This window comes from Strigops habroptila, chromosome 15 (assembly GCF_004027225.2).
Source record: "Strigops habroptila isolate Jane chromosome 15, bStrHab1.2.pri, whole genome shotgun sequence".
Classification (NCBI taxonomy): Eukaryota; Metazoa; Chordata; class Aves; order Psittaciformes; family Psittacidae; genus Strigops; species Strigops habroptila.
Window position 1 is genome coordinate 2,296,239 of NC_044291.2, and position 14,397 is coordinate 2,310,635.

At 48.5% G+C, this 14,397-nt stretch overlaps 2 protein-coding genes and 1 long non-coding RNA gene across 11 annotated transcripts in view; 1 reads left to right on the forward strand and 2 right to left on the reverse strand.

Moving 5' to 3' along the window:
* TTLL11 (tubulin tyrosine ligase like 11) overlaps positions 1 to 1,598 on the reverse strand; it is a 64,183-nt gene extending 62,585 nt beyond the window's left edge. For 5 of the 8 annotated variants that reach the window (XR_003994541.1, XR_003994540.1, XM_030507493.1 and 2 more), the window contains exon 1: positions 1,185 to 1,590. Coding sequence is in view for 6 of the 8 variants with exons in the window: in XM_030507493.1 (XP_030363353.1) it covers positions 1,185 to 1,511 (327 nt within the window). In the remaining 2 variants the exon portion in view is untranslated. Of the gene's footprint in view, positions 1 to 1,184 lie in introns of all 8 variants that reach the window. The other 3 variants (XM_030507495.2, XM_030507496.2, XM_030507497.1) reach the window with 2 other exon arrangements.
* A 1,934-nt stretch (positions 1,599 to 3,532) lies between these two features.
* On the reverse strand, positions 3,533 to 9,965 carry LOC115617242. 2 transcript variants are annotated; one of them, XR_003994543.1, is made up of 3 exons: positions 9,876 to 9,965; positions 9,114 to 9,212; positions 3,533 to 6,991 (listed from the first exon to the last, which is right to left on the reverse strand). It is a non-coding gene; the product is annotated as an uncharacterized LOC115617242 (long non-coding RNA). The 2 variants fall into 2 exon arrangements; XR_003994542.1 differs by having other exon boundaries at positions 3,533 to 7,002.
* A 106-nt stretch (positions 9,966 to 10,071) lies between these two features.
* The window catches only part of LOC115617234 (carboxyl-terminal PDZ ligand of neuronal nitric oxide synthase protein-like), a 32,910-nt gene continuing 28,584 nt past the window's right edge, over positions 10,072 to 14,397 (forward strand). Inside the window, exons 1-2 of the mRNA XM_030507499.1 lie at positions 10,072 to 10,359; positions 14,163 to 14,234. Coding sequence (XP_030363359.1) covers positions 10,255 to 10,359; positions 14,163 to 14,234 — 177 coding nt within the window. The 5' untranslated portion in view covers positions 10,072 to 10,254. The remainder of the gene's footprint in view (positions 10,360 to 14,162; positions 14,235 to 14,397) is intronic.

Genomic DNA, 14,397 nt, shown 5'->3' on the forward strand with positions numbered 1-14,397 from the left:
GTGTGAAGTCCCCCTTGCTCTGTATGTCACCAGCTAAAACACAGAGCAAGGCTGCTGACAGACACTCCACAGGGGCACTGAGGAGTAAGAAAGTAACAGGCTTTAATTTCACGCCTCTGGAGTTTCCTTATGACTTTGCTGCAAGAGCAGGAGTTGAGAACTGGAGCATTTGTGCAATGAGATTTTGAAATTCTCCCACTGGATTTAAATACTAAAAATGTTGAAATGGAATTTTATGCAGACAGAGGATGAGAAAGCATTCCTCTTCCTGGTAAGGAGCATAAATGTCTTTGTGGTATTAGGTATTTAGGACATGACGAATAAACAGAGGTAATGTTTACTGCCACTCCATCCTCCTTCAACTTCTATAAAGTTATTAGGGAAAGAAAATCACTACAATTTAAGAACAAATTAGTATCTATAGTAAGATATATATTAGAAATCTCTTCAAGATTTAAATAAGGAGTTCCAAAGCATCATTTTTGTGCCAGCTCCCATATTGTCATGACTCTGGTTCAGCACAGGCAGGCAGACACTGAACTCCTCAAACAGAGCAGAGAAAACATATGACTCAAGCTGCAGGGGGAGGTGGGGGGAGGCCGTACCTTCTCTACATGCACTGATTTAAAAGCATAAAGCCTGTTATGTATGCTTTATTAGGTGGTTTAATATTCATCCACAGGTAATGCTCTTTGACATGCCTTCTAGATAACCTGTGATACAAAGGCTTTGCCACCAGATCAGACAGCTGATGTACCAGGTGACACCTGATGGATGTCTGCTGCCATGAGCCTTATTTCACATTCCCATACGATGAGGGAAGGGTGCACGGAAAGATGCAAAGCGACACAACACACCAAACATCTCTCCACAGGAGTAGGTTTCGTTCTTGCCCTTTCCAGCGACCAGTTTAAGCTTTGAAGCATAATATCCGATTACCCCTATTCCGGCTTGCATAACTGGCGATGGCAGCTTTGATCATTAATCAAACCAGCCTCCTGACTTGACATCTAATTAGAAATAACCTCAGGGTGGAGATTACACCAGCCGGGATGAGCCCCGGCTACAGGAGCCTGCTCCGGCGAGGGCCGGGCCCTGCAGGAGCCGGCGGGGAAGGGGCACCCGGCCCGGGCTGAGCCCCAGGAGCCCCCGAGGGCCGGCCGAGGGGCCGGTCGGGCGCTCACCTCCCTCCAGTGGAGCTGCCGCAGGCTGATCTTCAGCGCCTCCAGCGAGGTCTTGGCCTTGGAGCTGTCCACCGTGACGCGGGGCCGCCGGGCGGCGCGGCCTCCCTCCTCCCCTCCGCGCCGGCCCGGGGCCCGCCGCCCCCTGCCCCGCACCGCCCGCCCGGCTGGGCCTTTCGGGCCGGCCCCGCGGCGGCCCCGCCCCCGGCCGGCAGCGGCGGGCAGCGCCCCGTCCCCCGGGGGCGGCCCGGCGGGTTGGGCGCCCTGCGGCTCCTCGGCGGGCAGCGCCGGGGACCCGGGGGGCTCCTCCGCCTCCCGGGCCGGCTCCATCCCGCGGCGCTGCCTCCGCCGCCCCCGCCCGTTGCCATGAGAGCGGCGCGGCCGACGGGGCGCGCGAGGGGCCAATCCGCGCGAGGCCCTGACAAACACTCACTCCCCCCCCCGACTCGTCCCGCCCCGGCGCCGCGACGTGCTGCGGCCGCCTCCGCCATTTTGAGTGCGGGCAGCGCCGCCGGCCTCTGCCGGGGAAGCCATTTCGGAATGGCGCCGGGCGCCGCCGCCATCTTGGAAGCGGGAAAGCACCGCGCTGTGGCGGTGGCACCTGGGGCGGGCGGTGCGGGTCCGGCAGCCGCTGTCCCGGCACCGAAACCCTGGTTTAGAAGTTAAATCCATTCCTTATCGTGTGTGGGGGTGATGTTTGTGTGAGGCGGGGGCCGTTGCTCTGAGACAAAGCCCTGCTGCTCTGCTTTGGGCTGGCTCAGCGCCCTCACGCTTGTGCAGGTTTAACATCCTGGAGTAATGTCTACCGCTTCTGTATTTGAGTTATTTTGAATGGAAAGCCCATGATAGGGTGGGCAGAGCAGCACTGAGCCTCTCGTTCCAAGGGGGCATGTGGGGCACATTGGCTGAAGGAGCTCCAGACTCTCTGGGTGTGCTGGAAACACCTCCCCACACGGGCATTTGTACTATTAGTGGGATTACTCTATTTGTAATAGAGTACATTTGTATATGTGTAATGGAGCTGCTTGCACAGCTCCAGCTGAACACCAAGCTGCTAGCGTCACTTTAATCTCTGGATTTAAACACTTTTACATTGCCCAAGTGACAACGCACAGCCAGAAAACACAACAACTGTTTTTACAGTGTTAGGAACAGAACGAACGTCTCGCCAGCAGCTGCACGAACCCCTCAGTGTTAGTTAAGAGGTGATGAAATGTGAGCGAAGCGGCTGCTGGCTGAAGGGCGGCAAAAGCAGGTTTATGGAATTGAGGGAGCGCGGGCAGGCGGTGGCGCTGGACGCTGGGAAATCCAGCCTGGCTGTGAGGAATGCTGGGGTGAGGCTTGGGAAGCGGGCAATCAAGGCAGGAATAACCAGGATTCTGTGTGAAGGAGCTGCCACTAGAGCCGTGCTCCCGATATGGAGCAGGGCTGAAACAGGACAGCAGAAGAAATCCTTTAAATGAAAAGTTAAATAAACGCAGCAAAAAGTTTAGCTGCAAGTTAAAATAAAAAGGTCGTGTCCAGACTAAGCTCCTTACTGTGGAACTCCTCAGACTAGGAGGAGATATGAATATATCTCTTGCCCTGCTAAATCAGGGGTTTAGGAACATCTGGATTAATCTCTCATTCCCACCTCATGTGTTCACCGGTGTTTCACATAAACCAAGTCTTAAGACACAATGTGCCAGTATCTGTGATTCCGTACATGTGGACCCTTCTCCACAAGTCTCCAAGCGTTTTATAAAGAAGGTTTCATCACCCAGACATTGTCTCATTTCAACAGCAAACTAGAGCTTCACCTGCAATACTAATACTGCCCATAGTTTTCAGTGCATCAACCATCTTCCTCCATTTACCTTTGCAGGTAAAGAAAAGACCAATTAATTACAGTGTTGTGAAGGGACCAGGAAGGCTGAGGTCGCGTAGCTCACTCTTGGTTGCTCTCAGGTTGCTATTAAATGATGTGCATTACATTTTTACACTGAGATGGTTCTTAGTTAAAAACTTGGGAGCGTTTCCCCATGCCAGCAGGAGCTCAGAGGGGCCGGTAACTTTGGCAGGGATGAGCTGTCCCAATCCTGTCTTTTCTGTGTCCATCACTGGTTGTCTCCCAACCACCACCAGATGTTGGTGTCTGCCACCAGAGTGTGATTTAAGATGGTGACCTGACTCTGACTGTCTCTTATCTTACTGCCAAGCCCCCAGATGAACACTTCTTAACATATATTAGAGATTTATCCTCGCCAATGTCAGCAATGCTGAAGGAAAGTCAGGGGAATAGTTAAGATGGGCCACAGCATTGAGAGGCTTTGGAGCATAGGAAATACCAAGCAAAATGATTGCAAAGGGGAAACACTTTTATATTTAATTATGATATAGCCACATTTCTTACAGGTTAATAAGGTACTAGTTGTTTCTCTACCAGAGAATCTGCAATACATCACATACATGGTTTGCACTGTACTGTATGGATAAAACCTTCATTTCATGTTGAGATAAATAGAGATGGTCTGTAGTGTGCAGCAGGAAGTCAGACTGTATGTGGTATTCAGGTACTGCAAGGTAGGGGAGTAAAATATAGGTTGAGTAGTAATAAGGTAGCAGGGTAATTGCAGAAGGCAAGTGTATCCTGCTGAATGCTGCAAGCTGGATCTAGCAGCAGGAGAGAAATAAGAAACTTCAGATCAGCTGTCCCCTGTGAGGAGAAGGGAAATGTAAAGTTACTGTGTGCTCTTAAACACGAGCCTATTTCCTGAGAGCCTTGCTCAGAGGGAGTTGTTAATGAGAACAAATTGTTATCTTGTGATAATAAATGACCACAAATGTGTGTTCTATCTAGAACTGTGCATCTGTTAAGACTATGCTGGGGAAAATAGCAATGTTTGTTTTTTTCTGAATCATCTTTCAGCACCACAGTGCTGATGGTGTTTGTAGGCAGGACAGAACAAGGTGTGCTCTCCTACCCAGAAGGAAATCTGACAAGAGTATTGGTATACGTGTACATTTATTGGCACAGTATCACATACCTTCACAAGATACTTCAATTCCAACCTCACAGTATTTTGGCTTTGTAAGAGCCCTGATCTGACTCCTAATGTAGTGTCCCTGTACTTCCATGAGTTAAATTCAGGATATCAAATATAACAGAGGTGCTAGTCTGATTTTATGGGAATGGGGAAGGATACTGTATTCTACTCATCTCTTAGGGCAACAACTTCACTCTTACTTACCCTAAATCAAAACTTACTGGGTCATTACACCAGGACATGGTTAACCTGACATTTGTGTGTGTAAATACACACCTTGCCATGATGTGCATAGTTGTTGTCAGATCCAAGGGTGAGTTTGGCAATAAAGCAACTCTACAGATGCAGAGCACCAATGGGTAACACACTGGAGCATCAGTCCAGGCATCAGCCTGTTTCCCTGAACCATGCTAGCAGACACTCCACATGTATTTGGAGGAATATTCTCACTGAAAACCTCATTCTAAGAATTACACATTCCCAGACAATTAAACTGAGCACTTTGAGTTTCACATCAGGGTGAAACAAGCTGACCCACGTAACTCGTACTGAAGGTGAACTGCACTGCCAACTTGTGGTGTACAGACTTCGCAAGTTAGACTTGGGAACTCATCAAGCTTAGGAGTTTAATAGGTAATGTTTTTCTTAAATAATAAATGTGCCTGCTTCTAGTAAGCTTTTTGGTTACCGAGTCAGAATTTCTAGCTTTTATCTAGCATCGTAAGGTCAATAAATGTATTTTCTGTATTTTTCTTTAAAGATAGCCGAGACAAGAAAACTAAGCAGCGTGTAATCTGCAAAAAGAACATACAATCTTTTTAAAAATCATATAAAACTGGCCTCCTGCCAGTGGCAAAAGAAAAACTATTTGCAGAAATACTTCAATGTACCATTTTGAAAAACAACACATTTCTCAAGCTATTACTATAACAGCTACTCATTGAGAACTATCCATCTGTGTCTGAAGTTAATAGTTCCTTTTGCAATGATGGCGAGTATCTTCTGTCAGTTGTGCTTTCACAAATCATTAAGCAAGCAATGCTTTATAAAATGAAAAGTCAGAAGAAAACAGATCGAGTAAACAGACTCCACTTGGAAAACGTCTGTGGTTAGGTTATGCTTCAGACCAGGTTTAAATCTGTATACATCAACCTATGCTTCCAGTGCTTGTGTTAGACCACCGAAGATTTGTGGTTGACCTACATATGCAAACAAAACATTTGCTGCACACTTGGGGCAGGGGATTTACATGATAGAAGATGACGAAAATATGCATAATTGTGGATGACATTTTTCATTGCCGAGTCCTGCTGCACAGAGCTTTGCAACTGGCCATGCATGAAAGAGGCTTGCAATCCTAACGGGCAGACTGCCTGGCCACGCTGCTGAGCTGAACCTTCAAGACATTAAGCTTCTGCTTCTTCTTGAGCAACACAAATCTGGCATATTCATCTAACCGAGCAGACCCTGTACTTGCAAAGGACACGTATGACACTAACTGAGGAGGCTGAAACAAGGGCAGTTCCACGTGTCACAAATGCTTTCATGTCATGTGGCAGCTTCGGAGATTCACTTGATTTTGTCTGCAAGTTTATCTGTTTTCTTCAAATCTCCAATACAGCAGAGGGGAACATCACACAGTTTCAGTCAGCACTACCCAATTTATCCATTTTTCCCTCCATATTTCATCTCACAGCAGCATTTATGGGACATGGTTGGTGCTCCCAGGCTTACTTGTTTAAACAAAGATGTTCGTTTATCACCTAGTGATCACAAGTGATAGTTATCTGATGTAAAGCAAACAAGAGGAACTGCAGGTCAAAACACATTTATGATCTACTTCATCCAATTTTATTTTGATAATTCACCTACACAGAAAAGTTCAGATTTGGCAACAGTTGGGGTTTCTGATTTGTTCCCATTTTTTCTGTTAAATGGAAGCTCAAGATCAACTCATTTAAATGAAGGTTGGGCAGTCACATATTGGGGAATGTACTTCTTTCCCTCTCCTTGCTTCCCAATCTTCTTTTCATTAGGGGAGAGCACAGCTTCATAGAACAGAGGGGAAAACACATACATAACCCTCTGACTTTGCAGTAGCTTTGTATGGCAACATTTCATGGTTGTGGACATCTCCTGACATGCCATTCCCCTTAAATCTGCATCTTAACTTTTGATCACTGATTGTCTTAAGATACCAAGAAAAGCCAACAGATTTTGTTCTGTTCTGATACTGCTTAATTTTCCTTCCGTGAGTAAAGCAATTGTAAGGGAAGCAGAATGTGTCTGAAATTCTGGAAATCCTGAAGAATGGCAAGTGGATTCAGCTGCTAAATCTCAAAGGGATGCCCACCGGCACACTGCAAAGCTGCTAACATGATAGCACACCGGATGCTTTGCTCTAAAAATTGCACCAGCACAAATAAGTATTAATAATACTGATAAAGTTGCACAACAAAACCAGATCTGCTAAGATAGCAAGCATGCACACATCTCTCAGATCTTGAAAGTATGATATGGAAGTGATTTCCTGTAACAGAGGTTTTGTCTGCCATTACTGGATGTCTGTCTCGTCATTCTTGCTATGTCACATCTTATTTATCACTTAAAATCTTTGCAGCTCTGCTGTGCTAAAATAAGTGCAGAAGGGAGGAAAATTCCTTGGCACCAAGAGCAAGGTCTCCTCTGGAAAGCATGCACTGTCTCTGCATCTCCTTTATCTGAGTTGTGAAGGTGGGTTTGGAAGAAACTTGACAGCATCAGATGGAGCAACAGGTACCTTCCCTGCAAGCCAACTGACAAAATGATTAAAGAACACCCTGCAAATAATACCCACTGCCCAATTTACACCACATTCGAGGTCTCTTCAAAAAATGCAGCTATATAAGAAGATTTCCATGCAGAATAAAAGTCAATGCAGTCAGAAATGTGCATCCATGTGAGAGAAAGAGAAGGAAAGAAATCTTGGTAGCCTGCGCCTGAAAAAGAAAGCTGATACAAACCTGTTCTCTGCAAAAACAGTTGAAGCTATGTGCCAAGAAGCTGTCTTTGGTGCTTCACTCCTACTGTGTTCAGAGAAATGGGACTTTCTATGTGTGCTTTGCACATCAAAGGAATAACTAGCACAGTCCCTCCATCTGATGCAAACACCCACTATGAAGTTTGGCTAACTGTTTGCGTCAAGAAGGGATAATGCTAGTAGGGGTTTATACTAAATCCATGATGATGTACTGTGTAACTCTTTAATTCCACATATTTGGCCAGTTTTATTATCCAGAAGAAAAGGCACAGCTTTCTTACCTGCAGCGGAGTCCCAGAATTTCCTTTGTCCAACAAGCAAACTGGAAAGCTAACAGCTTTTTAAGTTTAGCAGCCTTCAAACTTAATTCTCAAACACAGATCCAAACCATTAACCTTAGAAGAGCTAAGCCCTATGAAAACTTCATGGAAGTTAATGAACATGGAATATTAAACACCTCCATTCAATTGTGATCTAACACAGTCTGGCACCGCAAGCCTTATTAAATCACAGTTGCCTTCTTTTTCTCAGGATTCCCATGAGATGTTCCTTTCCCCCTACCCAAAGGATTTTATAATCTGCGGGATACTGGAGAGCACCAGAACGAAAATAAAAAGACCATTCTTGTTATTTCATCCTGTTCTTTCTATGAGATTAAAAAATGTAACTATCCAAAGCAAAGCCCTTATGCTCCCACTTATATAGGAATGCTCTTGTGGGAATGGGAGGGTAATGAGGAGAAACTGAGCAGCTCAGCACCCTGACAGGTTCATGCATGCCTCAGTTAAAAGGCAGTATTGCAGAATCAATGGAGAGACTCACCAGTAGTGGCTGTGTTGGGTTTTTCCCCCTCACTAGTTGAGCTTTGCTGGTGTTAGCGTGAAAGGAAGCACAAGGATAGGCTGACTGGGTGGCATCTCCTTCTCTTTGGGCTTGGGAGAACCAAAGACCCGAATCTTGCTCAATCGGTTCCAAGGACATTTGCACACAAAATCTAGGTTATTCATTCAGGTCAACAGATACTTTTAAAATGAAGATTTGCACAAGATAAGAAAAGCACCATGGAATGTTCTAAGCACACGCTAAACAGCATAAAGACCACACAAAAATCACCAACAGAGAACTAAACTAATGATCTGCAGGTGAGATGTGTATCTAAACTAACAGATTGGACAGAAACCAATGAATGTATTTACATACATGAAACAACCCGTATTTTGAGTTATGCTTTATAAAAGAGGTATCAGCATAAACATGTGAATATTTAAATGGAAGGTAATGCAATGTTACAACTTGGAAGGAAAAAAAGAGAAGCCTGTCTGGAGACAGAACAACTTAGCAACAACAGGAGGCTGACCACAGAACCCATCTCAGGTGCCATAATGAGCTGCTAATCCCACAAAATACTTGAACATGTAGGGTCACAGTCAGTGAACCAAGAGGAATTCTTTGGGCTTTTTCTCCCTCTAATAATTTCTGGCTTTCTGGCTCTTGACAATCTCCCACTGACTTCCAAGTACTGAGAGATGCCATGAAACTCAGGACAATAATGCTCCTGAGATGGAGACAGGGAGCTGGGCACTGTCTGCCTGCGGCCACAATTTTCTCTTGCTAATGTGAAAACCACATAAAAGGTGGTGTCCGACAACGTTCAAGCATTGAGCTGGGGAGTTATTTGTGTGGCAGAAAGTCACAACTGATCACTCAAAAGTTTGGGGGAACCCAGATGAGGTTGGTTGCAGCACATACAAGCCTCTGCCCCTTGGATCCTACACAACTCACATTTCTGATCGTTCTTGTAAATGGCAAAGAGCACAGCCATACTAACAGTAAAAAGACAAGTCTTTGGGTCTCGAATCACCACTGTGCATGTGCCTCATCCCTTACCTGTGCTGGTGCCTGCTGAGAGGAATGGCACGCTCAGGCATGGTGGGTATTCTCAAGGACTCAACTCCATGCTGTTGGTGCCAGGCCAGAGAGATAAAGCTGGAAGGAAAGAAGACCCTGAATGCACGGGGCACCCAAAATCCTGGCAGCATATTGAGTCAGGCAGTGGGCATCAGCTGTGCAACAGGCTTCTAACAGAGAACACGTGCAGATCGCTACCGGAGCTGTCAGTCACGTTAACACTGGACGTACGCAATGGTTTTAGTTGACTACGCTTGTGCAGGAGCTGCAGCAAGATCCTAGATCATGGTGTACACTGTCCCCTAACACGGGAAATGGAGTGGGTGCTGCTGACATGACACAGCATCACTTACACTGTCCAAAAAAGCAAGTAATTCAATTAAGATGTGACTCCATCCGTGGCCCCTGGCATCAGGAGCACAGCACTCACACCTAAGGCAACAGCACCTGCTCCATGATCCACTCGGACACTTCCCTGCAGTGTACTTACAACCGAGAACCAGGGTTTGGTACTTTTGTGCCCTCGGAAGTTTGGTACCTCGGAAGATGGTACTGCTCCTCTGTTTTAACGCCATCAGGCCAGGACAGCCCCAAACACACAGGAAGACAAAACCTCCACAAGCTCAACCTCAGCAGGGTGGTTCAGGTGCTCACTGTCAAGCCTACAACTTTCCCTGCAAAACCTCCCTTCCAGCCTCTCTCCTCCCAGCGGGCCCAGACCGATGCTGAATCCAGGGTTACCACAACGAAGGCGGCCGCTCCCCGGCAGCCGGTCCGTGGCCGGGATAACACGGGTCGGTTCATCACCCCCTCGCTGCTGCCACCGCCGGCCCCGGCCCCGCTGAGCCGGGACCTTCCCCCGGGGCGGCCGAGCCGAGGCTGCCGGTGGGGCGGAGCTTCACCGGGACCCCCCCCATGCATCACGTGAGGGAACTTCGGGCCAATGGCGGCGCGGCGAGGGCCGGGGCCCCGCTCGCACCCGCGGACGCTCATTCAAAACGCGGCCGGGCTCGGGCAGCCCCGGACCCGAACCCGCGCCGGGGCTCCGCGGGGCCGGGCGCCGCCGGCGGGGATGCCCGGGGGGGCCGCGGCTTGAGGCGGCCCCCGCCCGCCCGCCGCCATGCCGGTGAAGAACCGGTACAACCTGGTGGACGATGGCTGCGACTCCCGCGTCCCGCTGCACAACGAGGAGGCCTTCCAGCACGGCATCCACTTCCAGGCCAAGGTGAGCCCCGGACGCGCTCCCCCAGCCCCGGGCGGCGGCGGGTACGGTGGGGACCTTGGTGTGGGGGTGCAGCGCGGCCCCCCCTCCCCCGGCTGTCAGAGCCCCTGGTCCCGTCCTGGCTCCGGGGGCTTCGGCGGAGGCTCCCCGGGCAGCCCCCGCAGCGCCGGGCTCTCTGTGCCCTCGCCCGTTGCAGACCATCCCCGGGCACTGGGTCCCCGCGGGCCGGGTCCTGTCCCGGGCACCTGCTGGCCATGGGCCGATGGCCTCATAGGCTCAGCCCGGGGCTCGCTGAGCCCCCTCCAGCCATGCCCATGGTGCGTTTCTTCAGCTCCTCCAGTGCCAGCTCTAAGGAAGTCTAAAGAAAACATCAATAAATTATAAAAGCCTTACACTTTAGCACGATCAAACAGGTTCTCGCTCTTCTCCTAGTATTTTTCCATCTGTTTATCCTTAGAAGCTGCCTTGTGCACTTCATTTGAGAACTGATCTGGAAAGACCCCTCTTGACAGCACAATGGACACTGCCTGTGGCATGTCCTTGCTCGACCTGGTGGCTGTCATCTGTTGGGTAGGACCCTGTTCCTGCTGCAGCAAGTGACAGCTCTGTATTCCCCTGGAAACCAGCAGACTGTTACGTGCTGCTTAAAACCATATTAGTGCCTTCTTCCATCCGACCTGCTCATCGCATGGAAAGCTGGGCAGGTCTTCATTTAAATGCAGTCTTCGGGTATCAGAAACAGTGTACAGTCATAAATTCCATATCGATCATGAGCAGTCTGGCAGCATCACTCTCAGAAAGTGACTCCATGGGAATTGACATTCTGTAGACAGTGCAGGGTTTATAATTCAGCAAGAAGAATTGCATTTTGCTGGAGCAACTCTAGGGTTCCCTTTCCCTCTTTGCAGGTGGCCTAGCACAGATTAGAAATGGAATTCATGCCTGCTGTCTCCTGAGCTGGAAAGAGGGGGCATATATATTCAAATAAAGCTTTGAAATGAGGATTTTGTGCATTTTGGTTTTCCTGCGAAGAGCTGTAAGATTTAAGCAGGTTGGAAGATGGATCTGAATGGACAGTTAATCACATTTTAATAATAGCTCTCTTCCTTGGGGGAGAAGAACAATTTATCTTTGATTTCTTTATTTTAAATTAAGATTTGCTGTGCTGCAGACTGCACTGAGGAGGAGAAAGCTCATTTTTAGAACACATGAAGCAACTGTACCTTTAACTGAGTGGAACTGGCTTCTTCAGATTGACAGCTTCAGGCACCCCGAGCTGTTCAGAAAGTGGCTAACACGCTGTTAAGATGTGTGGGTCTGAGATGGGGGTTTTTGCATTACCTTAGTAACATGCTTGCTCCGTTCTGCTCTAAAATCTGTCTCTTCCAATTAGGACGCTCATTGTGGGCACATCACTCAGCCACAACTCTAACAATGACAGGGCTGTAACCAGTGCCAGGTGTCTCGCACCAGGCAATCTTACTGACCACATTTAGTCTCTAATCTCCACATACCAAACTGTCTTATTCGCCCTATAATCTTCAGGGACAAACTTGAGGAGGTCAGTACTGGGAGCTGCTCGTGGAGAGGTGGCTGTTTGTGCAGGGCTTCACGAGCTGGCAGGGCTCTGCATGGGAGCACGAGCACCCAAACTGCAGCAAGGCCAAAGCAGGGGGTTTGGGAGAATGACCTCTTGTTCCCATCTATCAATTTATCTTTGGTAGCATGGTCTGTTCCCCACTTCAACCCTGTTGTTCACAGACAAACAGCCAGCCAGCCACACTGAATTAATCTGAATTACCTGTGACTGCACTGACTGCGGAGCAGCGAAGGAGATGCCTGCCAACCAAAGAGACCTCAGATCGGGAGTGATATGGATATGTCCTCACCACCAGGGCAGAGGGGAATCCTGGCTCAGTGACTCCCTTCCCCGCTGCCCTCAAGCTTTCATGGTCAGAGCGGTTTGACCCTCCTGTGGTTTACCAAAGGCTATAGCTGATTTTAACTGCTCTTAAAAATGCCATTTCGCAAAGGCATTTACAGAAGCATCGGAAAGCCCGATGACCTTTCAGATTGCTTGTGGTGTTTATTTCAAGGCAGGCAAAAGAGAGCAGTAAATACTGAGCCAGGAGAACTCATCTCTGAAAGCCCTCTTAAGTAGAAGTTTTTGAAGCTAAAACCCATTGCGAGCTACAAGCATTAAAGAAAGAAAACCAGAACTATGTCAGGAACAGTGATAGCTGTGGGGCTGCTCTTGGGGAAGTATTCCATCTTTGTTCATGTGTGTATCACTCAGTGTTTGGAAGGGCCTCCTGATTAGCTGCCCCTTCTCCTCTCTCCTTCTCCCCTCTCCATAGGGAACAACTTCCAAGAAAACCCCACAACTTGAAACCGCACACTCAAAAACCAGATGTAGTTCATGAAGCAAATGCTCTTAAGAGGGTTTGTAAGCCAAGCTTTGTAACCTGCCCGTGACAGCCATGCAGAGATGAGCTGTGTTACACTGAGGGAGCCAGTGGATTCCCCGGGGAACACACAGCACAGAGTCCAACACCCTGCCCTCAGCACCAGCCCATGCTAGCAGGATTTCTCATCAGGCCACTCACCACCTCACTCAGATGGCATTTTTCTTGCCCTCACCAGCATGCTCTTGACATGCAAGTCTTTCCTCAGAGCTGTGAGCCACACACTTCACAACATTAATGGCCTTTTGCTCCACATGAGGTGACCATCCAGGACACTACATGTTTTCTTCATTCCCAAGGCTGAGCTGGCAGCTTTGTGCCTCCTCCACTTGGCAGCAGTGCAGGCAGCACTCTGTGCATCTGTGCTGTCACAGGTACCACCTCCCGCCACAAGTGCACAACCAGAGTCTCCTTTGGTACACAAGTGTTACAACCCAGCGTACGGGGAGAGTACACACAGCACAGGGAAGAACACACAGGAGGGAGAAACGCCAGCAGCAGGAAGCTGCCTGCCTGCAGGTCTTCCCTAACAAGCCCAGTAGCATCACCCGCATACAGCCATTGCATGCAAGAGAACAGGCGACTGGCTGGCAGAAGCTGTAGGTGTAGTGAAGTGGTAGAGGCGGAGGTGCTGAGAACACACCATCTGCCCATGTCTCAGTCTCTGAGTAAAGGGCCCTGCTAGGACTGATGCTTACACTTACTTCAATGCAGACACCCAATGCCAAGGGCAGCCGCGATCGCAGCTTAGCCAGGCAGCTTGTTTAGCACAGCAGCTCCCCTAAGCATAGTTAAAACCAGCTGGTGTAGGATGCAGATTTGGGTGGGTTTACCAGGATTCTGCAGACAGCTGAGCTGGTCCAACCAAGCAGAGACAATGGTGTCCAGAGGGAACGTGGTCCAGACCGAAAAGTTAGAGAAGAATCATGAGCCTTTTCTAGGAAAAGTGGTTGTTGCACATCCCAGCAACTTCCCAACTCCTATGTACTTTTACTTTTGAGTCTTTTAAAGCAGGTATAGTGAGGAATGACAAAGGATGGACAGTCCCATTTTCAGACCCACAGGATTGTGACTTGATTAGCAACAGACATTGCCCTGCAAAGCACTGGTGAAGGAGCATCCAGAATCCGAATGAGGTCAGAGGCTCACACCTGAAATTAGAGATCCATGAACTTCTCCCTGACTTTGATAACATTACCCACAACAGATATTCCTATCGTGTCCTAGGCCAAGAGAGTCTAACCAAGCAGGGACTAAATGAGAGATGCTGGTTGTTTGGGAGAAGCCTCCCCCATTAACTCGTGCATTACTTTACAGACATCTCACTGTTGTGTCTTTCAGTACATCGGTAGCTTGGACGTACCCAGGCCCAACAGCCGCGTGGAGATTGTGGCAGCCATGAGAAGGATTCGGGTAAGTTCAAAAGAGCTGAACCCCACGTGGAATAAAAGGTTCCATTCACTGGAGCGACTTGGTTGCAGTGCACTGTTCTGCATCCCCCTTCCCCAGCCTTCCTGTCTGGAGCTCAAATCTCACCACAAGCAGGATTGTAACAAGCTGCTCCAGAAATTCCCAA